We start from the raw sequence: 27,461 nt of genomic DNA on the forward strand, positions 1-27,461 counted from the left end.
AACTGATGATGAAATATTCCCGACTACAGCTATGCAATTCATCCGTGCTTCGTTAAGATAGGGAAGGTGTAATTAATGAAAAATCGGAAATATTGAAATCAAATTGGTGTAGTGATGGTTAGAATTGATTTATAGTTGGAGAAAAATGAACATACCAGAGCTTGGTGTCTCATTTCATCCAAAATTTGATGCCATTACGCCAACAAACAGTATTCATCAGTACATATTGGATAGTAAATATAGTTCGAGAACAATGTATTAGGTAAGTTCTCACAAAGACCACTAAAATATTAGTATTTTGTTCCTAGTCAAAACTTCGCTAGACATACGTTCGAGCAATACGACATTAGTTTTTTTAGTAATAGAACAATTACCATCATCGATAATCAAATGCCAATTGTTGAGAAAATCAGATTATTTCTTAAACGAATATCATTTCAAAATTTGAAATTACTGTAATGTATAGCATACAAATATGTTAAACTACTACATATTAAAATAAGAAGAAAAATCTGATAATGAACAAAATAAATAAATAATAGAAAGAATATATTAAATTGACAACTAAATATTTTTTACTTTTTGAGCATCACTGTCAGATGACTTTATTCTTATCAAAATATTACAAATGAAGGAAACTCCTTAAGAATTTCTAAATATTTCAAAGGGGAGAAAATAAAACAAATGGTGGAATGATTTTGGGATGGTTTTCAATGACAGATGATTGGACTATTTATAGTTGAGCTTTTATGGATCAACTTATAAATAACCTATTAATTTAGGGATCAAAACAAAATTATCACATCGACAATTTTACCAGTTGCACAACTTGCAAAAATCGAAGCCGTGTCTTTCTCCATTCGGGTCAGTCATCTTTGACGTTTGATGCCTGCCAATTTGACAAATTTGAAGGCCTGGAAATTCAAGCCACATTCTAACAGATAACGTCGTACATGCAACTTAAATTCTCTAAAAAGAAAGATCGCTTCATTTTGCTGATCATTTCAAATCCTTCATGAAATGAGAAATACTCGCTCCATGCTCCTCATAGTTGTGATTTTGTTTCTTCTTCATCAACTCAACCACCCGACATAACCACAGATTAATCTGCTCTTCTGGTATTGAAATCTCGTATAACTTCAGACCCTCGAAATCTCTTAGCAACCAACTGGTCTATCACCACGTCTGGCTGCAGTTGGATCGGTGTCACTTGCGGATCCATGAACGTTAGGGACTAAGGGTCACGGCTCTAAATCTCACAGGCATGACTCTGGTAGGCACCATCCCACCGGACCTGGGAAATCTATCTTTCTTGTCAAGCTTCACCATTGTTAATAATAGTTTCCATGGCACATTACCAAACCAATCGGCTAATCTGCGTCGGTTGAACCACATGAACTTGGAAAACAATGAAATCAGTGGGGAAATCCCTTCGTGGTTTGGTTCTTCATTCACTCGTCTTCGAACCTTGTACTTATTTGGAAACAACTTCTCTGGTTTAATCCCATCGTCTCTGTGCTATTTACCAAAGCTAGAAATTTTGAGTTTGAACAGAAACAATCTGCAAGGCCAGATTCCTGTCAGGATTGGAAACATTTCCACCTTGAAGATATTGTCTTTGGAAACTAACCTGCTTTCAGGTTCCATTTTCCACAATTTATATTTCAAGACATGTTTCTGCAATTCTTTTTCTTACCCACAAGTTTTGTTTTTTGTCTTTTTGCAGGTCAAATCCCGGGACGATCGGTGATCTTCTGAACTTAGAGATGCTTAGCTTTTCTGGAAACAACTTAACAGGGCCTGTGCCTTCAAGTATTGGGAACTTAACATTTCTGAGTTTCCTTGATTTTTCCTGTAATAGCTTATCAGGTATAGTATAGCTGTAAATGGTTTGCTTTGTTTTAAGTCTTTCTTGACACCAGATATCAGGACGACCGCCCTGCCAGTCTCCCTCTGTTCATCCCTGCTGGATATCGTGTTCAAACCCAAACAACCCTTTCCCTCTACCTCTATTATTTGATTAATGAGTGATTATTTTCCTTATTATGACAGATACACTTGCATTTCAGGTAGGAAACCTACAGAATCTAGAAGTCTTATATTTGGGACATAATAATTTCACTGGTTTCATCCCCCCTTCGATCTTTAACATGTCTACTACAAGAGTTATTTGGCTTGGTTTCAATCTACTCTCAGGCCAGCTTCCACCAGTTACAGGCCATGGACTTCCGAAACTCGAAGGGCTTTATCTTGAGCTAAATCAACTAAGTGGACCGATCCCCAGTTCCATCTCCAATGCCTCTAAGCTTATTAATCTTCAGCTACCGAAAAATTCCTTTTCGGAATTGTTCCAAACACGTTTGGCAATCTAAAAGATCTGCAAAGATTCGACATAGGGCATAACAATTTAAGTAGCGACCCTGAATTGAGCTTTCTCTCATCGTTGACAAACTGTAAAGACTAGAAAGTTGTGATATTTGATGATAATCCATTGATCAGCGGTGAACTTCTGGTTTCTGTGGAGAATTTATCTGCTTCTGTATCCTTTTTCTATGCTTCTCATTGCAGCATTAAGGGATGGATCCCAAGCAAAATAGGAAACTTAAGCCTACTGTTTTGGTTGGGGCTCGATCACAATGTGTTTACTGGAACAATGCCTGCAACACCTGGAAATTTGAGAGAGCTTCAAAATGTTAACCTTGGGAGTAATAAGCTACACGGATCGATCCTGTCGGAGTTATGTCGTCTGCAGAGGTTGGCTTACTTGACTCTCACGGATAATGAACTATCTGGACCAATACCAGCATGCTTAGGTGATGTTGTTTCTCTGAGAAATCTGTTCTTAGGCTCGAATAAGTTTACCTCAATTCCATCGACCTTGGCGAGACTAAATGGTATCTTGTTCCTGGAGTATCTTCAAATTCCCTAACTGGTTCTCTCCCAGTTGATATTGGGAACTGGAAGTCTGTGACCAATTTGAATTTGTCCGATAATCTGTTCTCCGGTGCTATCCCAAGCACCATTGCTGGTTTCATGCACCCAACTCATCTATCCTTATCTGGTAACATGCTGCAGGGTTCTGTTCCACAGTCTTTTGATGAGTTGATAAGTTTGGAGTACTTGGATTTGTCGAGGAACAACCTCTCGGGACCGATCCCGAAGTCATTAGAGAATCTCCAAAATCTCAAGTATTTGAATGTCTCTTTCAATAGACTACAAGGGGGAGTTCCGAATGGAGGATCGTTCGGGAACTACTCAAGCCAATCATTCATAGGCAATGAAGAGTTGTGTGGTTCACCACAATTTCAAGTCCCACCGTGCAGAACTGATGATCCCTATATGAGGGCCGGGAGTTCCAAGCTTTTAATATATATCCTTCCTGCAATCGGCTCACCAATATTAATATCGACGATGATTATCGTCCTTTTACGATGTCGAAGTAGGAAAGACAAAGCGCGAATTCAAGAAAATTTGCTACCATTGGCTGAATGGAGAAGGGTTTCTTACCATGAGCTCCATGAAGCTACTGATGGATTTTCCGAAAGCAATTTAATTGGAGCAGGGAGTTTTGGGTCAGTATACCAAGGGACTCTCCCAACCGGGATGACCATTGCAGTAAAAGTATTCAATATGAATCAAGATAGAGAGCCCTTAAAAGCTTCGATGTCGAGTGCGAGGTACTCCGCAACATCCGTCATCGAAATTTGGTTAAAATCATTAGTTGCTCTAATATGGAATTCAAAGCCTTGGTACTCGAGTTCAAGTCCAATGGAAGCTTGGAGAAGTGGCTATATTCTCATAACCTTTTTCTGGATATTTCGAAAAGGCTGAACATAATGATCGATATCGCATTGGCACTGGAATATCTCCACCATGATCATACCCCACCCGTAGTTCACTGCGATCTAAAGCCGAACAATATCCTGCTAGACAAAAGCATGGTCGCACACCTGGGTGATTTTGGCATTGCAAAACTCTTGGGTGAAGAAGATTTAATGACATAAACCAAGACGCTATCAACCATAGGTTATATGTCACCAGGTAATGCAAATTAGTATTTCTACTTATATAGACATGCATTTGCCTTGAGATTATTTTCAGACGATTCCGATTCTTATACAGAATACGGTTCAGAAGGAATTGTTTCTACAAAATGTGTTGTGTATAGTTTCGGGATTCTTGGCATGGAAACTTTCACAGGGAAGAAACCAACAAACGACATGTTTGCGGAAGAAATGAGCCTAAAATGTTGGGTGAAGGAATCATTACCATTTGCATGTTATGGACAATAATTTGCTAAACACAGGTGAAAGAGAGCAGCGATTAGCAGTAAAGGATAGCCTATCTTCCATTCTGCAATTAGCCCTGCAATGTTCGGCCGACATAGCAGAGGAGAGGATTGATATTGAAGAAGTTGCGAGGTTGAAGAAAATCAAAGCCATGTACTTACGGCAAGTTGAACATGTTTAATATTAACATCAAGTAGATTATGTTCATGATGGTTTCACGTCTATTTACCATTTTTTCTACTAATAATTTTTTAATTTATTTATATAGATCTTGGTGACCAAGTATTTAACTTTATAAACAAATTATATGTCTCAATCTTTCGAATTAGGAAAGCGATTTATTTTTGAAAAAAATTGTAGTCTTTGTAATTTTTTGGACTTTAGATTACAAAGATGATTTTGTAAGGATATTAAAAGAGTGTATTTTGGTACATATTTGTAAAGGTAAATAAAATCGAATCATATTAAATTTTATCTCTGGCACAAATCTTATTTATATTGTTCTCACTTTTGATTCTTTTCTCACTTACAGATTCCATATAATTACCATGAATTGAATTCAATAAATCGATAAGTAAAATGCTCATATACTACATATAATAATTAATTAAATACAGATGAGTTTCACCAAAGGTTTCATTCATCACCACTTAACCTCTATCAGAAACTTGAAAGAGATATGTATTGCATTGTAATTTTCAACTATTTCTTCTTCTGAAAAAAAGGAAGGTAACCTATTTTCATCTCTTTGGACTCCCCCAGGAGTCACCGACTCCAACTTTATTCCTCAACAATTAGAGATTATAGAGGTATTTTTAAAATGATTAAGAGCGTAAAAATTCTAATATAAAGATAGAACTGTGATAACGATGGACTATTTGTCTTATCAAGTAAAATGAAGAGTCGTATTGCTTAATTTTTATGTCAGTTTAGAATTAAGAGTTCCTACGTAATTTTTAACAGTTTTGAAAGTTGAAAAAACTTTACAAGTTCGAAAAATAGCAAAATGTATCGAAAGATTACCACCAAAATCGATTAAATGTTTTAACAGGCTAAAAAAAGTGATTATATTAACTCCATATTACATTTAAAAACCTCACCGCAACTAAAAATTGATTAAATACCATAAAAGATTAGTATGAAAAATGTTATTATGTTAATTTGAGCGGAAGCATCTCACAATTTAAATTTTCTCAAGTTTATAATAATAAATTCATTAAATTTTCTTAAGTTTATAACAAATTCATTTAAATTTATAATTTTAATTTCTTAAATCTATAACAAATGAGTCCCTATTTAAACATATATCAAATGATTTTGGTGAACAAGAGATTATTGTTGTTGTCAATTGACTGAGAGTTTTTCAAATAAATACTACCTTATAATCGCCTCAGACTAATCAGAAAAAAAATTATTTTTAAAAGGTGATATTTAGATATAAAAAAGGCCCCGTTCACATTCATATTAAAAAGTAACGAAAACTTTTAACATCATTAGATAAAGAAATAAAATAAATAAAAATAAACACGAGAACGATGTTAGCATCATTAGATAAAAAAAAATTAAGACATAATTAGATAAAAAAATTAAATGCTTGCTTAATTAAAAGAAAGAAAGAAAGAAAAAACTCATCTAAAAGAATCGAAAAAATAAATATATAAAACCATTTTATAACATATATAAATACGATATATCTTGACTCTACGCTATTGTATGAATAATGTTTGCTAGTACCATCATTGTATACAGTGTTGCCAATATCTGAAACCAAATACTTTATTTCAAACACACACAAAAAGAGAGAGAGAGAGAGAGAGAAATAGGTGTGTGTATCACTAATTTACATTCTAAAACCACAACACAACAAATGCAAAACGAACTACTAAAAAAAAGAGGCAGGCAAGAAGGTAATATCTCAGTCACAACCTGTGAAATGCAAACAACAATATTCTACAGCCATCTTTCTTTCACTCTATGCATATAGATCTAATCTTTCATAAATATATTAAACACAATAACAAACAATGATCAGACCACCCAGAGACTGGCATGCGTACACAAATGACATGACATTCACAAATACCTGTGATAGCTGCATCCACGAATACAAATCATGCACCTTTAGGGATGAACCATCTCAACCTTGGCTAATTCAAGAATGTCCTTTGTGCACCAGGTGGTGCTGTTGGCCTTGGAAAGTTGAAGGTGAACTGAGTATCCACGAAGTTGGGGGCTTCCACGTACGGACTCTACAATTTCAATGCTTCTAATAGTCAGAAAAAAGTGTACTTTTTTTTTAATAGTTAAACCACGTAAGAACGGTAGTAACATGGATGAGAAAGAACATTTGTGATTCTCTAGCATTCACCTTCTTTACCATCTCCTACCAAACGAAAAAGTGGCATATTCAGGGTCTTTCTGGAAAAAAAATAATTTCAATCTGTCTGTTTTGAACATAAGAACCCAGACACCACATCTTATGTAGTGCTTTAAATTTACTTTGGTTCAGTATTTTGAGTTAAAAAATTGAAGGTCGTGTGAAGAAAAATCTGAACATTACTATTTCTCTCTCACAAACAAATTCAAATCGAATCCCAGCTTTGGTGTAGCCATTTATTGCAGCATGAGTGATTATTAAACACACCACATGATAATATCAGATGAAAGATCTTCACGGTCTCCTCCATATATCTTAAGATCAATCCCAGATTCTCTAAACATAACCAAAGTAATCAAAAACTATGAAATCAAAATACTTTTGCCAGCCTGCTTATATCACAGGTAAGTAACAGCTAATCTAGAACAGTTATAACGCCATCTGCACAAAAAGGCCCATGTTCACATGGATAAAACAAAGAGTTTATTGACCTGCATAATAATCATACCTGTGATGCAAATGTAGAACGAGATAACTCTTCCTGGTTTAAAGACACTGATGATGCATTAAGAGAACTGCCGTCATGGCTTGGTTCATTTCCATCCAATGTATGAACAGCACTACTGCCTATAACAGGTTCACTCTCACTTCCATCGGAAGACTTGGCCCTCTACACCATACCATAGCATTTTCATGAAGATTTCAAATTAATAAAGAGGAAAAGAAATGCATACCTGGAAGAGTTTACCCAGAGTTTTCAACCCTTTTGCTCGTGCTCGAAGCTCTTCCCTTCTGCAATTGCCATCTTGGAGAACCTAAAACAAATGTTTGATAGATTACTGGGAATATACAACAAATAACTAAATCAGTGTCATCTAATAGCCATAAAAGAAGAGACAAATGAAACAACCATTTGACAAACACTAGAAAGAGTAGATTCTATGTCAGCTACGTTAAGCTTCCATAAAGAATCAATCATCAGCTTCTTGTTAGATTGCATGTACTCTTCAAGCTCCTCCTCAGTGTAGTTTCCTTCTGCATTAAGCTGCTTCTTCATATCCTCCTGAAGCTGAAGCAAAGCAATTGCACCTAAACCAAGAAGGCTAAAAAGTGATTGAGCACAACAATTCTTTCCACAACAATTCTTATTTACAAGAAACATTAAAAGTGCAATTGATTTTATTCTTGTTAAGGATTGAATAAAAGACACATCATTGATCAAACAGCAGTACAAAATCAAAGAGTTATAAAAAAAACAGATCATTGTGTACTAATCATCAAAGTTAGCAGCAGTTTACTCACCTGTTGCTGCTGTTACTTGGGATTTAAAAGAATGGCCTTTGACTCTAAACCACTCGGCAATGAATGGCACACCCAAGTATATCGCTTTCTTCCCAAGCTCTTTTGCTGCTTGTCTTACATATATATAACCAATTGTATTCAACATATCAACACCATAGGCTGTAAAACATGTACAGCAAATCAGTCAATACTGAAAATCAATTATACAATCAAACTCTTATCAAAAAAAATTATACAATCAAACATCCAACAAAAATAAAGATAACGAGGAAAAGATTTCCAAGGCATGCAAAGCAGATATTGCTATCCTAAATTAAAATTTGTGAGCATGCTTCAGCAGCCATTTTCAATCACCAATTTAGAAACTTATATCAAAGAACCCCAATAGTGACTAAGTTTACACTGAATGGCACTAAAATTGCCCCATGTGTATTGCATATAAGGGTTTTTCAAATCGGAAAGCCATTTGAAAAATTCACAAAATAGATTAAATAATCTAATTTTAGAATTTCCCATCTCCAGGCAAATTAAAATTGGAACCTAAATGCAAGCTTAAACTGATTTCAACAAGAAAAACAGATTAATATTCAAGAATATACAGAACTTCGGTTTAATCTTCAATTTGGTGTTGATGACTGCTCACTTTTGTCATTAATGCAATCATTTCAGAAGGCCAAATAAAATGAACGGTGAAGAATCATGAAGATGTTTAGTTGTTTACATGTAGAAATTCATCCAACAAGATGAAAAATGATTTCCAATTTTCAGAGAACAGGAAATACTACCTGCATTAGAGAGCCTTGATACCTCAGCTTTTGCATGATTAACAAAGTCCTCTTTGTTTCCTTGCACATATTGATTTAGTCGATCTTTCAGTATTTGTGCAAGTTTCTCTTCTCTTTCCTTTTGAACAACCTGTAGACAGAAACATTTTGCACCAAGAAATTTATATAAAGATATCTATGGTGTTATATGGGATTCAAGCGACCATACTAAGCAATTGCCGGGGATAATATTTTATCAGTAGGTAAAAGAAGTCAACACTAAGGAATAAAATCTTTCTAGCTACATCAAACCAACAATCCATCATGATACTAAGAATAATTTATCAACTGTAAGTTGATAAAAATGTCTTAATACTCGAAGATATGCATTGCCTTATAAATGCTGACATTAAATAAAATAATACAGGATAAAATTAAACTTTTTAACACCTGCCTCTTTTTAGTTTTCCTGTTTTCAGCAAAATCTTGTAAGGAGGTCAAGAACAAAAAGGTAGAAGCTACGGGATCGTAATAATGACTTCCAGTAGCACCTCACTAGCAATGAAAATAAGAAAAATAATTCTATTATTAAAAATCCAATTCCGTAATTAATAACTTATTCAACAAAATAATTTCCCAAACCGTTCAAACCTAGATCAACTGAGATAGAAAGGCCTGTTTGTCTTTTCAGAAGATAGATACATTCCACCACCCCCCACCCAAATATATATTTATCTTAAAAGTTACAGAAGAAGTGGGTGAACATGTTTAAGGGTTTTTTTTTTGGGAAACTTGTAAAGTCCAAGCTAGTTTTGCTCCTCTCCACAAGATTTCCTAGGTTCAAACAATAAGAGGAGTTACTATAAAGCAAAAAATAATTCATAGTTTATTGAACTAAGACTTCATTTGCTCTATTTCTTCCGTCAAATATTCACGCTATCAAAATTGAAATTCTTTGTACAAGTGTCTATCTTCTACATGCATAAACAAGAACTTTGACCTTCATTTTCTCCTGTAACTTTTTAGTATCAAATTGCCCCTCTTCCATAGAAATGTCCAGCGAGGCCATTGATGCCATAGCAAGCTGCCCTATATATTCCTCAAAAAGCTCACTACCAAAAAGCATTGCAAATATTGCTGCAGGATCAATAATTGCTTCACTGCAGGTTACAAAAAACAACAAATTAAAATCCATGGAAAGAATATCACACTTCTTTAAGAAAAATTGACAACCTATGAACCTAGAGATTATATATATATATTAATAGACTTAGAATAGGAAACTAACGTTGAAATTCCTGATTTCCCATAAGCATCATATGCTTGTCGTTGTGTCGGATCACTTAATACTTGGTAGGCCTCACCCAACACCTGAGTAGAACTTAAAAAATAAGAACTCACCAGAAAGATCTAACCAATATTGAGGTAAAGAACAGAAGCAATGTACACAATAAAGATAGAAACTGAAGCAGTTTGTACCTGACACAATGCTCAAAAGACTGTCTATATAACTGTATAGTTAAAAAAAATTGTCCCTTTTTCCTCTTACTAAGGATACGTCGGTGTGGTCCTAATTAAAGCATATTAAAGATAATATAATTCATACCGCTAACCTCGTATGGTGTGAACTGTGAAAGGGTTTAGGTTTATTCTCACTGTTCCACAAGAACACTGAGATTCCGATAAAAGATCATTATTCTTTACCCAAATAGCTTTAAACAGCTTTAAAGATCTAACCAATGTTGAGGTAAAGAACAGAAGCAATGTACACAATAAGGATGGAAACTGAAGCAGTTTGTACCTGACACAATGCTCAAAAGACTGTCTATATAACTGTATAGTTAATCAATTTTTGTCTCCTTTTTTCCTCTTACTAAGGATACGTCGGTGTGGTCCTAATTAAAGCATATTAAAGATAACATAATTCATACTGCTAACCTCGTATGGTGTGAACTGTGAAAGGGTTTAGGTTTATTCTCACTGTTCCACAAGAACACTGAGATTCCGGTAAAAGATCATTATTCTTTACCCAAACAGCTTCAAAGAGTTTTAAAAAAATAGCAGACAACTAAACGATTCATGGCGCAATGATGAATGTGATTAGGTCTGGATCCAACAAGCAAATAAAAATTTTGAGGCAAGGTCCTGAAAAGAAGCTATGGCAAAATTGAACTTCATTTTGAAGTTTAAAGTGAAAAATTATTTCTCAAGACTACAAAGCACACAACTTATGGAGGAGGTACCTGATATGGAACAGCTATTTACATAAGCCTAAAAAACTGTATAGATATTAATGGTCCTCATGACAATTTTCATTTACCTATGTTTTGTTCTTAAATAAATAGTATATAGAAAGTCATATAAACATTAAAGTAAAAAAAAAGACACTGATTTAGTAATGCCAGTCTGCAGCATTTGGCAGTAAGGCGAGTTTGTGGTGCTGAAACATTATTAGCAGGTAAAGGGAAGACATCCCTCCAAGCAAATATCCACTTCCATTATTACAATTACTAGACTATATAAGAATAGAAGCCATCATTTGAACACCAATTTTTTGGGGAGCAGACTGTTGATCATGCTAAATGTAAGGCTTGCCTGAAAATTTTGTGCTGCTAGAGGATCATTGGGATTTTTATCCGGGTGAACCTGCCGTGCCTGCATACAATAAACAAAGTGAAGATTTCATCTTAAAAGGACCACGAACCATAAAGTGAAAAGGTTGAAGGCCAAAATTTGCTGAGGAGCATTAGCTGAACTGCATAAGGATATGCCGATCTATTAAAAAAAAGAATGGAGAATGACAAAGGGGGAAACTCTTAGTACTGAGCAAATAAATCTAAGAAAAAAAGATTAAATTGGTTAGTATATACTTTGAATAAGGCTAGCTAGCTCTGATTCTACAATCAAAGAGTGTTTTCAGACGGATCTACCAGCACTAAATCTGAAAAAGATAACCTAATCCAGCTGAACAGAGATGAGCATAAGTAAGGATAGCTCTGATTTTACTATCAAAGATTGTTTTCCGATGGATCTACCAACATTCAAAACTGAAAGGAAAAAATGACCTAATTTAGCAGCAATAGAGAAATAATCACCTTGATATAATAAGCTTTCTTGATTTCCGCCTCTGTAGCAGAAGGGCTCACCCCTAACACATCGTAGTATTCCGTCTCTTTCACCATTGCCGATCGACAACTTGCAGTGATCTTTTTGAATTTTGTTTACTTGAAAACTTCGGAAATGACTTGCTTTTTAAGAAATAGTCTTTACTTCGATGAAAATAAGATAATAGGAAAAACAAAATGTAAAAACGTGCTAAAGTACTATTGGGAAACGAAATGTATCCAAATCCAGAATTGAGGACTATTCGGTATTTTTGACGTAATTCCACGCGCAAACCTTTGACTACCGCCAGATTCCAGTCAGCGCGCTGCCTTTTATTTCCTTTATATAAAGGGTAAACTACACCATGACCATTTAACTATGTGGAAGTTTTATTTTAACCATAGATCTTTTATTTTTATCAACCATATCACTTGATTATTTAAATGTTGTCAATCAAATCACTTTTCGTTAACATTTAACGGACTATCTGAAATATAATTTAATAAAATTAATATAATTTGATCTTTAATACTTGTACATTCAATCAATTTGATCATAATTTTAATTTAATTAAAAATTTAACCCTTCAATCATGTGATGACACATCCTGATTGGAGAGAAAACAAATTGAAGAGATTTGCAAACTGGAGCGTAATTTTTTAATTAAATTAAAATTAAGTTGATAGAATGTATAAATATTAAGGACCAAATGTAGAAATATATCAATTGGAGGGTTAAAAACATGTTATCATTCATGCTATGAGTTCTAATAGATGAGGAAAGCATTTTACCGATGTGATAATCACATTTTATTTCCTTTTTTAGTGAATTAATAATTGTTGAATATAGTGTTACGGAAAATACAATTTTAACGGAGGTCTGAACTTTGAAGTTTTTCTTTCATTTTGCTTTTGTTTCAATTTGATTGTTAATGTGACTCGAAATTTCATGCTTTGCATATCAAACAACAATACAAGTTTTTTAGATATAATATCATTGATCAGGCATATGTTGAGGATGGTAGACTTATTCGTCATGAAGATTGGTATGCACCGAATACTTCATTTAATCAATCAATTTAATCAGGTCTCTAGGTGTCGATAATCTTTCCATGGATATAAAATTGTTAAACACAAAGTTGGATCGGATCGTTCAAAATATGAGTTCATATCCTTTAATTTTTTTCTGACTAATTTATCTCTGATACTTCACTCTTCCTTCTTGACTACTCAACTGCGTAACGAAAAGTTTAGGCCTTAAGGCTAGACCTGTCCGCTGGTGGAGGTCCTCCTTCAATCTAGCAGGCTTGACCCATATTAGACCTCTTCATGGGTCGAATAACTTGTCCATCCTACTGGCCCGACCTGATTTAGGTTCAATTTAGGCAATGGTTTTTTCACTTCCGGGCCGATTTAGCTTAAATTTAAATTAAATTATATAATTACTTCAAAAAATTAAAAAAAATGTTTATATATATATATATATATATATATATATATATATATATATATATATATATATATATTGAATTGTAAAATGGGTCATTTGAGTAGGTTTGGACTATGAAAATGTTTTAAAATGAGATCACGGTCTGGCCTATGGACAAGTTCAGCTCGTATGAACTAGGTTTTAGTCTTTTAGATGAGAGGTTCAAATTTGATCCAACTGATGCTATTTATTTTCAAAGAAATATTTTGTTTTTCTTCGTATATTTAGGTTTAACATGCATGATTTTGTTATGATTATAATCATTATTTTTCTTTCTATGTCTAAATTGCGTTGTAACTATGATTCTTTATATTTTTTTAATAAAATTCAGTCGTTGTTCTAAAAATAATTATTATAATTTTACAGATACATTATATTAATAAATTAATTGTTGTGGTACGAGTGTATATCAATTATAATAGTAACCTCGTCAAATGTTTATTGTTGTTTAAACAATAAGCGCGCCGTTGAGTTGAATTAGATTAAAGGGAGTTATATATATATATATATAATATAAACAACTAATTTTATTAAAAAGAAAAATATTCAAAATGACAATGAATGTTTATAACTAGTTTTGTAAACTAAACACATATCTTCCCATAACCATTAACTCAATAAACTAGCTACTCAAGATCATATAACGATCATACAAGGAAAAGGTGAAAAATTCATCCCAAAAAACTTGAACAATAGGTAGATACAAAAAGATCTGACTGTTACGGCAAACGAACCACAATAGAAGATTTAACTACAGAAAGATCACCAATAAACGTAAATCAGAGCCAAACATCGTGAGAAAATTATATACGGATGCAAGATGCGTATCCACATCAAATTTGAGAGTCCAAAATAGGAAAGATTGGTGGGATAACAAATGAACGTCACATTGATCAATCGTGACAACGTCAAATCTAATCATGCTAAAAATAAATGATAAAACAACCAAACGATCGAAAATAAAACTGAAAAACATACCAAAAGTCATAGAAACGTGTTATATAGGTAGAGAAAATCGTGTCATAAAAAATATTAAAAAATAAAAAAATATACGAGATAAGAAAAATAAAGAAATGTCCACAACAATAATCACCAGTAAGGTTGATGTTGTCGTTTATCAACTAAAGATGAAAAAGAAAAAATGGACAGGTTGTTTAGGGGAAAAAGAAATAAAAGAAAAGAACAAACATTGTTTAGATGGAAGTGAGTTGAGTTTGAACATTCTTTTCAATTTTCATTTTAATGTTTTGGACAGTCTATTAACCAAATTTAAAAGACAAGAGTGAGTCCGTTTAGGAAGTTGTGATGTTTGTTTCAGAAAATTTGAGTCAATCATTGAGCAACAACCTGTCAAAATCAAACTTAGTAAGCACTTAAAAAAAAGTACTCTCCATCTCCAAAAAGAAAGAAAAAGCTTAAAGAGAAGACGAAAACCAATTATTGAAAGCAAACAACATATCGAAAACGGTAACACAAAATCTTTCATCACCACTCACTCATATTCTTTTGTTAACTTTGATGCCAATGCCATTGTCCTCTTTTTGACTGGTCTTTTACTACATATAAAGCAGCAGCGTTTTGAAGGATCCGAGGCAGAGCAGCAGTGGTGCTCTTCAGGTTCGTTCCGTTCAATTATTCAGTGATAATTTGGTGGTGGGTTTTGAGAGATCCCAGAATTACTTCCCTTACTTCCATGCAATACATTCAATAAAAGTAAACTAATCAGCTTTATGTGTTTTTTTATGTGGCTTAAAGACTGCAAAAGGGTTAAATGTGAGGAAATTTTGTCTCTATTTCCATGCCCAACCATCTCTTCTCTTTTATCTTTTCAAAGTTTCGAGGTCTTGGGCGACGCAATCAGACTAAAGAGGTGAGTTACTCACTGCCATTTGAAAATTAAAGGATAAATTATCCCACCTTGATGGTGTTTTAAATATACACTGTTATTTAACAAATTATTTGATGCAGTACCATAAACGAGTCAAGTTTGAGTATTGTTGAATCTGACTCGGCTTAAAAAGTTTAATGTTGAGCTTGAATCAACTAAAAAATTCACGAATTTAAAATTTTCAAACTCGTCTCGAACTCGAAATAAAAAATTGAAGTTCAACTCAAACTCCAAAAAATTTAAACTTGAAATATGCTCAAATTTAGTTTGATTGAAGTTCAAACTAGAGCTTAGTTCAAATTGGAGAATCTTAAACCTTAATTACATAAAAAAATCTTATAATGTGTTTTTAAAAAAATACAATTGTTAACATTATTAATAATATAATTTAAAAAATAAAATTATAATATATTATTTTTTCGAGTTGTTCACAAGTTTTTTGAGTTAAATATTAAATAACTCATTTCGACTCTTAAAACCTTGAGTCGATTTTTAATAATTTATAGATTTAATCGAACATTAATCGAATTGTGACAAGTGAACTCAATATGTTTCTACCATCAATGTATATTGCATGCTAAGAAAATAATTTTACAAAACAATATAAAACAATGATAAGTATTATGTTTTCTTTTACATTCTCTTTCTGAAAATATACATGATAGTCTTTTGTGAAAAATACAGATTCTTTTTTATTTTTTTTCTCTTCTCTTTTTGTTTTCTCTCTTTTGCTTTTAGATTAGGATACTTTGCCTGTTATGTTTTGCTTCATCAGACTTGGTTGCTTCGCAGAGAGGCAATGATTTGACTAATTAGTAATTATTAATTTTATAGTGTTCCCGACTAGGGTTGTAAATGAGACGAGACATATCACGAGCTACTCGAGATTAACTCGATAAATGCTCGATAAATATTCGGATCGAATAAACTCGACTCGAGCTCGAGCTCGACTCGAGTTCTTAACGAGCCGAAACGAGCTACTCGATAATCGACTCGAAAAGCTCGTGAGCAGCTCGAAAATATAATATATTAAAATTTTATTTTTTTAGAAATAAATTATTAATAATATTAATATATATGTATTGATATTTTTATAAAAAAATACATTATGATTTCTTATATTTAAGGTTCATGTTCGAGTTTGAGTTTGAGGCTTCAATCGAGTTAAGTTTAAGAATTTTTTTTATTTCGAGCCTTTTCGAGCTGCTCACGAGCTTCAGTTTAGGATTTCGAGTTCGAGTCGAGTTTGAAAATTTTAAGCTCGCGAGTTTTCGAGTCGAGTTTCATTTCAAAGTGTTTGAGTCGAGTCGAACTCATCAATACTCGAGCTCGATTCGGCTCGTTTACACCCCTATTCCCGACATACAAATTTCGAGTAATTATGTACGAAAATTGATTTAAAGTTAACTTTTAATTTAAAATATTATATTGTTTAATTTAAAAAATTATATAAATTTATAATATTTTTAATTTAATTTAAAATATTATTTTGTCTAATTTAAAAAAATGATATTTCTGATAATATTTTGTCTAATATATATATTATAAAACCTTTTAGTTTTATCGAGATTTACGAGAGTTAAATTAATGAGAATAGACGATTGATATTAACAATAGGAAATAATAAGATATTTATTAGATAAAAAACAATGAGTTAATCTCAACCGTCTTTTTTGATTCATCCAACGATCCTAAATATGTGTAAAACTAAAATAGTTTTATATTGTATAAGTAGATCCTAACTCATATATGTATATATTTTGATCTATTTATATAATGTAAAAACTTTTTAGTTGTACACTAATTTAGGATAATTGGATGGTATAAAATAGATAATTAAGATTTTCTCCATGTTGTTTAGTAAATATCTTTTTATTTTTTTTTATAAATTTTAATAATCTAATTTTATTTACACAACTATCATAAATCAATATAAACCCTTTTTAACTTTACGTTATGTGACTGTATCCATATCTTCATTTAGATTTTGATCATCCCGCCGATACTTTTCAAGGGCTAGGAATGTTAGGTTGTAAATACTTAACTGAAACTAGAGGGAAAAAAAGAAAATAAAAGAAAGAAAAATTAAATCAACTATCCATTCATGAAAAGAAGTGATCTTTATTTATCTATTTATAGAAGAATATGCTGCTTTTATTTTAAAGTATGATCGCTACTTTGCATAGCTCTTACGGCATGAATCTTTTACATTCAATTAGTCTTTCCCCCCACTATTTTCAAATGTTTATAGTAGGGTTAATATACAAATCCACACCTAAATTTGATATTTTTTTCTTAATTTTGTATTTTAATTCAGCTTTAAAATTTAAATTTGAATTGTTTTTAAATACTTCGATCTAAATTCACACATGTAGATTACGTTATTCGAACTCTAATCATGTAGTGAGAATAAAATTGTCTTAATAACTAGGACCATTCCAATGGTCATTTCCCCCCACATTTGTATATGATGATGATATGTCATTTTAACAACTAATTAGATTGTAACATGTGACACTTAATTGCTTTAAAGTTTTGACCAGTCAATACCATGTCAGTAATTTAATTGATTGTTGAGATGAAAAATCAATACAAGTACCAGTTTGAGATTTTTTTTTAAGTTTAAATATCAATTTGATAAAAAAAATAAAATGCCAAATTGAATAAAGTTACAAGTTAAGACACCGATTTGTATATTAATAGGTTTAAAAGTAAATAAATGGCTAGGCAGGTGTTAGTTTAGGGTTTGTAATCTCTTAATTATAAATTATAGAAAATAATTTTGTGTGTGTTTTGTAACCAAAAATATTAATCACAAATAATATAATATTTAAATAACTAGCACATAGTTACACAATAAAATCTAATAGAACTTCCACTGCAATAAAATTAAAGAAACCTCACACGTTGTTACACAACATAAGATTTTATCATGAAATCTTTAAATTTCACTGAGAAATTTTTTAAGTTTCAAAATAATTGACGAAATAAAAAATTAAATACTAAGTTTGAAAAGAATACCAAATTGAAAAATGGAAAAATTTAAGCATCAAATAAGTAATTAAACTTAAGAGTATTATATACCCTTGAGCTAAAAAGATTTTTGATAAATTAGCTACTTACTATTTCAAAAATTAATAATAAGGAAAAATATTTGTATTTCATTCTACAATTACATGTTTTTTATTTTTTAAAATATTTGATATGTTGTCAGTTCAAAAAATCACAATTAAAAATGAGAGTAATAGTGAAGATAAATGTCTCATTTATCTATCTTTTAAAATTTAGAAAATATATAAATGATATTTGTATAATTTTAGTTTTATTGATACAAATCTGAATAGATGCTATCATAATTAACAATAACAGAGTAGGATGAGACTATCATTCATACATACATATATCAACGATGCATAATTATACATTGATATTGATCAGTTCTACATAGCTAAATCTGTCGTTCCAAATAATCCCCAACCACGATTTCACTGTAAACCATGTTAGTTTGATTCTTTCTTTCTTTCTATCCCTCCAAACAGATATACCACACAACGTAAGCGAAACAAAAATCAAAGTAAAAAATAATTGCCTCCTTCATCACCATCTTCTTCCCCTGTTCTGTTCTTTAAAAACAATTTGGTTATCAACACATTTCAGTATCCCAATTTCATGGTCACTTTCCTTGCTGTTATCTCCAATGGCAATGTTTAAATCCAGAGAAACAGATTGTTTTTCATCCTGCTCCGTTTCTGTTCCTTTCATCTCTTCTGGGTCACTACGATTTGGCCTTCTCCTCGAAGAACAAGCTCTCGACATCGAACTGAAGCTTTCACAGCTGAAAATGACAATGGAATCCATTACAGGTACCGTAACACCATCAGAAATTGTCACCTTTCCGGTTTCAATTGCTTGCTTGATCCTTTTCAGACAACCACAATCAACGTGTTCCATGTCTTCCACGAAGAAAACCCTGTGAGGGTTCTCGTTCAATGCCTCGCCAAATCTCTGAAGAACATGATCAATGTTGCCTGACTCATCTGATCTCTTCCTCTTGTTATCTTCGATCGAATCGGCCCTTTTCGATCCGAAATCGCTCAGACTTATGGAGGCAAAGCTGGTTTGGGAACCGAAAACGAGTCTAGCTAACTCCCTAGCAATCTTCTGCTTGGCTTCATTGTCGGATCCTAAGAAGAACAGCCAAGTTTCTTCTTTGAGCTCTCTTTGGTTTAACCAGCTTTTGCCTTCTCTCGTCCCCGATCTGCATTCTAGTATGGTGCTAACGATTTCAGGAACCACATCCTTCTGCCATGGAACCTGTTTCTCCAAAGCATTGCATAAAATGTTAATGTTTTCAGCATTAAGATCCTTGAACGCGTTAATTCCGTCAATATCCTCCTCGATCGCCTCGCTCGAAGAAGCCGAATTCGGGCTAGAATTCGGATTCGAGAGGAGTTCAGGCTTGGGGTCGTTTTCAGATATCCAAAACTGGAGCTCTTTGGGTGACTTCTTGGATTCAAAGATGACTGGCCAGTTAGCTTCCTGTGAATAAAAAAGCAAAAGAAAATGTGAATTTCAACTTGTTTCAATGATTAATTCTGCAAACTGAAGTTCAAAGGAGAAGGATAAATACCTTATTATCATGGGAAGAATTTGTTCTGGTTTCTTCCTTGTAGCTTTGCAGCCATGAAGGCAAACTTGAACTGGAAGAGACGACATTGTCGAAGTTGAACAATCTATCAGTGAAGGAACTGTGATTCTTATTTATTTCAGCTTCAGACACTGGCCAAGTAACCGAATCTATAGATTCCTTTGCTTCATACTGAGAATGAGCATCGCAGCTGGAATAAAGCAAAAAAAGGAAGAATAAAAATGATTAGCATAAGCCATAAGTAAAACAAACAACCCTTTTTTTTCTCGAGAAAATAAATCAAATAATTTACCTTTCAAGATTAAGACCGAGACTTAAGCTGTCAGCTGAAATTGTAAAAGGATAAAGCTCCCAAATTGATTCAAGAGAAGGATGGCCTAATTTACACTTCATGTAAGTTTTAAAAGTTGCAATTCCCATGAGAAACAATTTCCCACTCGCTAATCTTTTGAGTTCCATGACTATATGCTCCACCGGGCAAGAGTAGTTCCTTCTTTGATCACCATAGCTTGACCAAAACTCTGAAATCCATTTGAGATCACCTAAGAACAAGACAACCCCTCTTCCCATATAACTCTTGACAAGGCATTTGAGCTCTACAAGCTTCTGCTCCACTTCATCTTTATCAAGATTTTTTAGTGAAAACAGTGGAAGACTGATTAACTGAAGGTATCTTAAATCCCCAGAGACTTGCATTTTCTCGAACTTATCCACCACTCCTCTAACAACACTCTCGGCAACGGCGACTGACTCTCCTATGATGACGGTGTTTCCCTTCCTATTCATCATAGTGCTCAAAACATTGGTCACATCTCGGTCGTTCCTAACTCGGTCTAGCTGTTTGCTCGATGAAAATCCGAACCCATACTGAGTCTGACCATTCGGGTTAGCACCGAGAGCTTGTGGGTTGGGATTGCTTTCTTTTGGAGATGGAGTTTGGGAAGAGATCTCCATGGAAACTGTTTGTTCTACTTCGATTTTAACTTGGGTGCTAGAGAAACCAGCTTCCCTCATAACCCTACTAACACTCGGATCATCCAAGATGGAGAGTATGAGATGTTCTAACTCTATTTTGAGAGCTAAAATAGGTTGCTGTTGGTTCTCGATGGAGCCTCGGCGTTGGTGAGCCTGAGCGCGCTTAAACGCGGCCACCAAGGCATTGGAGAGGGAAGGATGATGGTGATGAGGGCCTAATAAAGGGCTAGAAGTGGATGCATGGAGGCGATTGAGTGCGACATTGAAACAAAGCTCTAAAGCTCTAAACTGAAGCGGATGGGAATGAGATTGAAGACAAGCTCTTCGAAGAAGACCGGTTGACGTCGCGAGCATGGCGCTCGCTACGTGAAGAGGAGTGACTTGCGCATGGCCTCGCCGTCGAGCGAGACCAAGTGCTTGCTTCACCATGCTAGCAGCCTCAGCTGTTAAAGCTTGCTGCACAGTGCAAACTCCAGCTCTCATCTTTTTTAAACACTGGAAATCAAGAAACGAAATCAGATCCTTAGAGCTTCAAGCTCGGTGGGTTTCATCTAGATATCCAGAAAAACAAAGAATTGATGTATTATCAGCTATCAAACTAAGGCAGCAGCCATCAAGCTTTATATATATGTGAGGAAGACGAAGCTATTGGTGACAAGTGGAAGTTGGGGTTTATGCTTTTCCCGTTAGTGAGGCAAAATTTTGGTCTTTTGTATGCGAAAGTGGCTTGCATGTGATTTAACTTTGCCTTTTCTTTTCTTTTCTTTTCTTTTTAGATCACAAATTTATGTCGATAAATTAAAAGTTGGCAGCTTTAATAGTGATTTTTATTTTTATATGATTTTAAAACACTTTATTAAGAACAAAGAACGGAATAAGCACTTTATATGTCTTTATAAAAATACTAAAATGATTATTCTCAGCGACGGGTAATTTACATAATTAAATTAAAAAGATGACAATATTGAATAATTAGAGAAATTGGGAAAAAGGGAGGAAAAGGAAAGGAAGAGTGGACTATCTGTCTGTTTGAAGCTTGGAGAGAATTGGGAAATGTGAAGTTCTTTTTGCTTTCTTTTCCTTTTTATATGAGTTTTAGATCACATATTCATGAAGACTGCTTTAAATGATCTTCAAAGGTTTTCATTCGATTTGTGTTTTGGCTAATTATATTTGTAGATTGTCATCATTCTTCGACGGATGTATTCAGGCGGTATAACAGTCTACAACATTTTAATCGATGGATTATGAATTATGTTGCGGTGGACTTGTTCCTTTGTCTGCTGCACTCAACTTGTGTTCAAGTTCTCACTGATGAAGCTTGTTAATTTGATTCCTGGCACAGTGGCACTATTTTCATTATAAATAAAGCCTTTGGGCGCTTCTTGTACATTGACGTCCATGTTATTTTTAGCAGTAAATTCTTATTTTGACATTTGTTTACCAGAGAGCAATGAATACAATCCCATAAGCATGGTCTTGGAGTAAAGCCAAATGCTAAAACCTATACAACACTTATTCATGGATGGCCACGTGCTTCTCTTCCGGAGAAGGCTTTGAAATGTTCTGAAGAGATGAAACTGACCCATTTTTTTTAAACCATACGACTAAAAAAGATCAACCACTAGTGAAAATCATGGCTATGAGAAAACACACACAAAAAAAATGGCGCACACATCGAATGACGATTTTTTGACATGAAAAATATCATTTTATCAATTAAATATCAAAATATGTTAATTTTAAAATTAATATCTAAAATAAATTTCGTTTGCATGAATCAAACGAACTCGATAGTAAATGAAACGTTTAACGTTGATCATATCGGTTTATATTTTTAAACAAAAATGTTTCTTATGAGTGTGTGAAGATAAATTATTAATTATAATAAATTATATAAAATGAATAAAAAGCTAACATTATAATTCATTTTATGAATTTGTCAAATACATCCATTAGTCATTCAAAGACATTTCAGTAAATGAAGTAAAGTTCGAGAAGCTGACCTTGTGACTAAGTACTTATCAAAATTTTGGATTAACCCGAGTTTTATAGCAGTCTTACAATTATTTAGGTTGGGCATTGGTGCCATTGTGAAGGCCCAATTCACCGAGAAATATCTGACATAACCCTTATTTGTCATCAACAGTTCAACACCATGAAACAAAGCCCAACCTCAAGTACATTAAAGACATTGTAGCTGAAAGGACAAAATTACTATTTCACTAACTGAGAAGCTTGAGATTTAGTTCCTCTCTTGCTTTCCTAGTGATTTTTGGAAGTCATTTGGATGTTTGTCTTTAACATTCCTCTCTTCTAGATGCTAAAATTACCATTCAATCCATAAAATCTAAATATATTAATCCCTTGATGAGCATATTCTTGTTCTGCATCACGCTGCATATATAATTATGCCATTAGTTTAATTAGGTGATTTACATTGCAGGAAACTGGACAAGATGATGATTATATTCCAGTGCCAATTGTTTTGATTGATCAATATTCAGATCCAGAAGCAACAGTTGTGCAGCTGAGTTTTGGAAATCGTCTGGGTGCTCTCATTGATACAGTTAAGTGGGAACTTGTATTGCTTTCTCCTTTCAAAATGTTATAAGCTTATTTTTCTGGGATTACTGGCCAAACCAATTATGTAACTTATTTTATCTTTTCTTTGTTTTATTTCATAGCTGAGTTGTCTATGTTTAGGTAAGAGACCTCCTCACCTCAGTTTGTTTAAAGTACTATCTGATTGCATTTTTTGGATTTTTTTATGAAGCTGGAATCCAGGAATACTGTTAATATTGGTTGTTACGTGCATGTGGTTAGGTCACTCCTGTCTAAGTAAATTTGGATGATTCAGAGAATTATGTAATAGGATGCCAGTAGCAGTGTTTCCTTGTGTTACACAAACGAATGATCTTGATTCCAATTTACATTATTCTTGAAGGTTATAGATTCTGGTTATTTCATTTTAGGGGGGAAAAAAAGGCAATGATAAATCTGTTAATATATGCTGGACTTATTCTTGGGACATAAATATTTTATACAAAATTAGAATCATGCATTTTATACTCCGTTTATCTCAGATTGAATGTCGCCTCTAGCTTTTACGACATTTGAATGGATTACCTTTGTGCCGTTTGAAAACTGGACATTGAATTTAAGTTACCTAGGATTCAGAATGGTATTCTAGTTCTTTTCAGAGTATTTCTGAGTCCAAACTGATTGCCGCCATAGCTGAATCCTTTGAGTGGATTTAATTCGGTTTTGACATAGAATGGGGTCCAACTAATCTTAATAATTTTTTAAGTTTGGTTTTTCCTGCCCCCAACTCTAAGCAAAAGCACATGTTGATTTCATCAAGATTAGATCAGGCTTCGAAAATGAAAATGCCTTCTGATTAGATATCAAAGAGTTGTTGCAAGCGCCATTTGGGTTTGGGATATTATGAACTTTGAGCCTAAGCCTCTATAAATTTGTTGGTGCAGCTTGATGTTGACATTGCTACTCGTATACGTATCAAGGAAGATGGACCCAATAGGAGGTTTGCTATCCAAAATAAATTCTTATGGGAAATGGATTTCAGCTCATAAGTCACACCTTTCCACAGTTTAGATCACACACAACCAACATATTGGGATATTTTAAATCCATTATGATATAATCAGCTTATATATTTGCTCCCTGTGTTACCAGCTTGCTTTCCATAGAGACAGCAGATCGGCCTGGACTGCTGGTAGAGATTATCAAAGTCATTATTGATGTAGAATCTGCAGAAATTGATACGGAGGTATCCATCTCTCGTTTTTTGAGTCCGTATATGCGCACTGAAACCTTTTTCACCACCTTTTGTTCTGTGTACTTCACAGGGATTAGTGGCGAAAGACAAGTTTCACGTTAGCTACAGAGGAGCAGCTTTAAATAGTTCCTTGTCTCAGGTATTTGTTAAGGTTGACAATCTATTTTCTGAACGATATCAATTTGTTTTTTCTCAGTTGCCTAAGTATCAAATGTTCTTTATTTTTCGAATGAAGCCATTCATTTTGAGAAATAAGGCCAATACATAAAGTTTCTTGTTAAACTTATGTTTCTGCTGGATCTTTGTCATCATTCCCTTGCTCTTAAACTTTTACTACACAACCTGCAGGTGCTGGTGAATTGCCTGCGTTATTACCTTAGATGGCCGGAAACTGATATCGATAGTTATTAATACTTGAAGATATACCCTATAAACCAAATTGGTTGGTTCTTGTACCAAATCCTATGTGAGCTCGGGATATTAAAATTTTTTTTCTCTATAGATTTATAGGTTCATGTTGCACAATGCATGGTGGGATGTTTCTCGACGCTTCACACTTACACGACCTGCATCCCATATGAAACAAAACGTTGGTTACACAACTAAATGATGTGAAATGTTTCAAATGTTTGGAGCTTTGGATTATGTTCGTATGTCCTGCACGATGTTGAATCCACTTGACCTACTGAATCTGTAGTCCATCGGTTCTGGATTGTGATGATGAAAACTCTGGTTGTTAACGAGTACTTTTGATAATGTTAACATTAACTCGAGTACCATTTGGGAGATACTTTCGATGGCTGTTAACGAGTACGCTTGAATATTAAAAAAGTGTTATTTCAGTTTCTGACTGGTGCATAGACATTTGGTCAGGTCAGTTAATTGTTTTATGTGAAATGGTTACAAAAAATTTATTATTTTGACCCTTTGGAAATCCTAAAAATAGCATAGCATATTTCTCGTTTTTATATGAAAACAATCATTCTCTTCTCCTCTAAGAAAGAACAATACTAATCGGTTCCACGGCCTTCATTTAAGTATACAAATATGGGAGAACAAGGTTAACTTTGGCAAACGACGTTACGAAAATTATGAGGAGAAAAAAAAAACAATAATAACATACCTTGAATCTTCAAAAGAGCATGTGAATCCTTCAACAAGAAGAAGAAAGAAGCAGATCCCATTCCCTCCTTATTTTTTCTGCCAATGGAGACTTTAGGAGAAAATATAACGACTCTTTTTTCTGTTAATTTTTTTTATTGTTCATTTATTGTTTCATTTATTATTACTAATTTTACTATTAATTTGACTTTTTAAATCTTAATGTTTTTCGGATAAAAGCTTATTAAAATTATAATTTGTTCAAATTTTAATTTAGATTTATTTTCTACGATATATAATTGTATTTGCATAGTTTATATATTAATTGTTCAATAGTAATTAATAATTTACTATTATTTCAAGTATTTTTTTTTAAATTCATAATATAATATGTTAAATTGAACGAATAAGTTATATTAGTGATTAAAATGATGATTGTGTAACATCCCAATTTAGAGGCTAAATTTTAAAACGTGGTGGATTTAATTTGTATTTTGAAAGAAAATTGAGGATTAAATTGTAAAATTTCAAAGTTGACAGTCTATTTTAAGAAGTGCAGGGAATTCAGTGACTAAACTCATGATTTGACTATTTTTCTTTAGGAGAAAATATAAATCCCTTCCTCCTATTGTTTTCTGCAAAAAAATGTTTTATCTTCCTCCTCCGGTCAACTCACTTTCAACTTTGATCTATTCGCCGTCTGACCTCCGATCGACTAACCGAAACCACCATCATGTTCGTTGTCGACCGATGAACAAAAAACCACAAACCTTTCGTCGTGAATCGTCGTCGTGAATCGTTAATTTCAGTCAGAAGCATCATCAGTTTTAACTCAATTTTCGTTGGTTTTTTGTCGATTCACATCGATCCAGCTAACCGTTTTCGACACCTCTCACTCCATCGTGTTCCTTGAATCGTTCCGAGTCCGTCGGTGTCCTCCGTTCTCCGTCGTCACCGGCGCGTGGAGGGGTGACAAAGTCTAAGTTTTCGATATTTCGGAATCGAGCTCTCCGCCGTTCAAAATTATGAACCGAGCTTGGTAAGTGTCTCAAAATACCTTAAAATAATTTTTAGAAATTTTTTCGGGAATTTTCCAACACCGTATCACTGTTCACGCGCCGCACGCGCCGCCACTGTGTGTAAGGTGTTAATTTTGTAATTAATTTCTGTTACGGTGATATTTGTGAAAAATTCGGGTGTTAGTTTTGTAAATATTTGTGGAAGGTGGCTAATTTTGTAATTAATTTCGGTTAGGGTGATATTTGTGTAAAACGGTCGACTGTTGACTGTTGACATGCGTTGACCGACGTTGACTAGAACTTTGACCGGCGTTGATCGGGCGTTGAACGACCTTTGACCGGGTATACCTATTCTGATGTTTTCAATGTCCTAAATCTGTTTTTGGGGTCCGTTTTGCCAAAATCGAACCCGATAACCTGTTTTTCACTGTTTTATCACTCGATTCGATCTGTTTTTTTTGGAATTAAGCTCGTTTTTGATGTAATTTATGTTGATATGCATCTGAGAAATTATTGGAAGTGGAATTAAGGATCGAGGACATTCAAATGAAATTTAATGGCCGATCAGTATGACACGAAAATCGAGGTAATACTTTACTACCTCTTTATGCTTTATGGAACATGTGAATATTGGTAAATGCATGAATAAGATAATATTGGTCTCATATGTGTAGTTAATTAATTTCTACACTCGATCCAAATACGA

General features: G+C 33.6%; 3 protein-coding genes and 1 long non-coding RNA gene across 4 annotated transcripts; 2 read left to right on the plus strand and 2 right to left on the minus strand.

Annotated features, from left to right (window-relative positions):
• The first annotated feature begins 1,264 nt into the window (after nucleotides 1–1,264).
• Nucleotides 1,265–4,478, plus strand: LOC120161497 (MDIS1-interacting receptor like kinase 2-like). Its single transcript, XM_039171725.1, has 7 exons — nucleotides 1,265–1,614; nucleotides 1,727–1,869; nucleotides 1,923–1,975; nucleotides 2,070–2,363; nucleotides 2,465–2,813; nucleotides 2,858–4,041; nucleotides 4,123–4,478. The coding sequence occupies exons 1-6, from the start codon at nucleotides 1,265–1,267 to the stop codon at nucleotides 3,829–3,831; spliced, it is 2,163 nt and encodes a 720-aa protein (XP_039027656.1). The 3' UTR covers nucleotides 3,832–4,041; nucleotides 4,123–4,478.
• A 1,569-nt stretch (nucleotides 4,479–6,047) lies between these two features.
• Nucleotides 6,048–12,027, minus strand: LOC120162384 (chaperone protein dnaJ 10-like). The gene is made up of 10 exons (XM_039172543.1): nucleotides 11,828–12,027; nucleotides 11,328–11,387; nucleotides 10,021–10,103; nucleotides 9,733–9,892; nucleotides 8,754–8,883; nucleotides 7,969–8,127; nucleotides 7,577–7,755; nucleotides 7,401–7,481; nucleotides 7,175–7,336; nucleotides 6,048–6,538 (listed from the first exon to the last, which is right to left on the minus strand). Exons 1-10 carry the CDS (start codon nucleotides 11,912–11,914, stop codon nucleotides 6,437–6,439), a joined length of 1,203 nt encoding a protein of 400 aa, XP_039028474.1. The 5' UTR covers nucleotides 11,915–12,027; the 3' UTR covers nucleotides 6,048–6,436.
• A 6,632-nt stretch (nucleotides 12,028–18,659) lies between these two features.
• Nucleotides 18,660–21,470, minus strand: LOC120161984 (protein SMAX1-LIKE 3-like). The gene is made up of 3 exons (XM_039172184.1): nucleotides 20,154–21,470; nucleotides 19,844–20,051; nucleotides 18,660–19,752 (listed from the first exon to the last, which is right to left on the minus strand). The coding sequence occupies exons 1-3, from the start codon at nucleotides 21,317–21,319 to the stop codon at nucleotides 18,811–18,813; spliced, it is 2,316 nt and encodes a 771-aa protein (XP_039028115.1). The 5' UTR covers nucleotides 21,320–21,470; the 3' UTR covers nucleotides 18,660–18,810.
• A 2,564-nt stretch (nucleotides 21,471–24,034) lies between these two features.
• On the plus strand, nucleotides 24,035–25,285 carry LOC120161644. The gene is made up of 4 exons (XR_005519493.1): nucleotides 24,035–24,380; nucleotides 24,533–24,626; nucleotides 24,706–24,774; nucleotides 24,984–25,285. It is a non-coding gene; the product is annotated as an uncharacterized LOC120161644 (long non-coding RNA).
• Nucleotides 25,286–27,461: the final 2,176 nt, after the last annotated feature.

The sequence above is a fragment of the Hibiscus syriacus genome, unplaced genomic scaffold (assembly GCF_006381635.1).
Source record: "Hibiscus syriacus cultivar Baekdansim isolate YM2019G1 unplaced genomic scaffold, ASM638163v2 tig00111402_pilon, whole genome shotgun sequence".
Taxonomy (NCBI): domain Eukaryota; kingdom Viridiplantae; phylum Streptophyta; class Magnoliopsida; order Malvales; family Malvaceae; genus Hibiscus; species Hibiscus syriacus.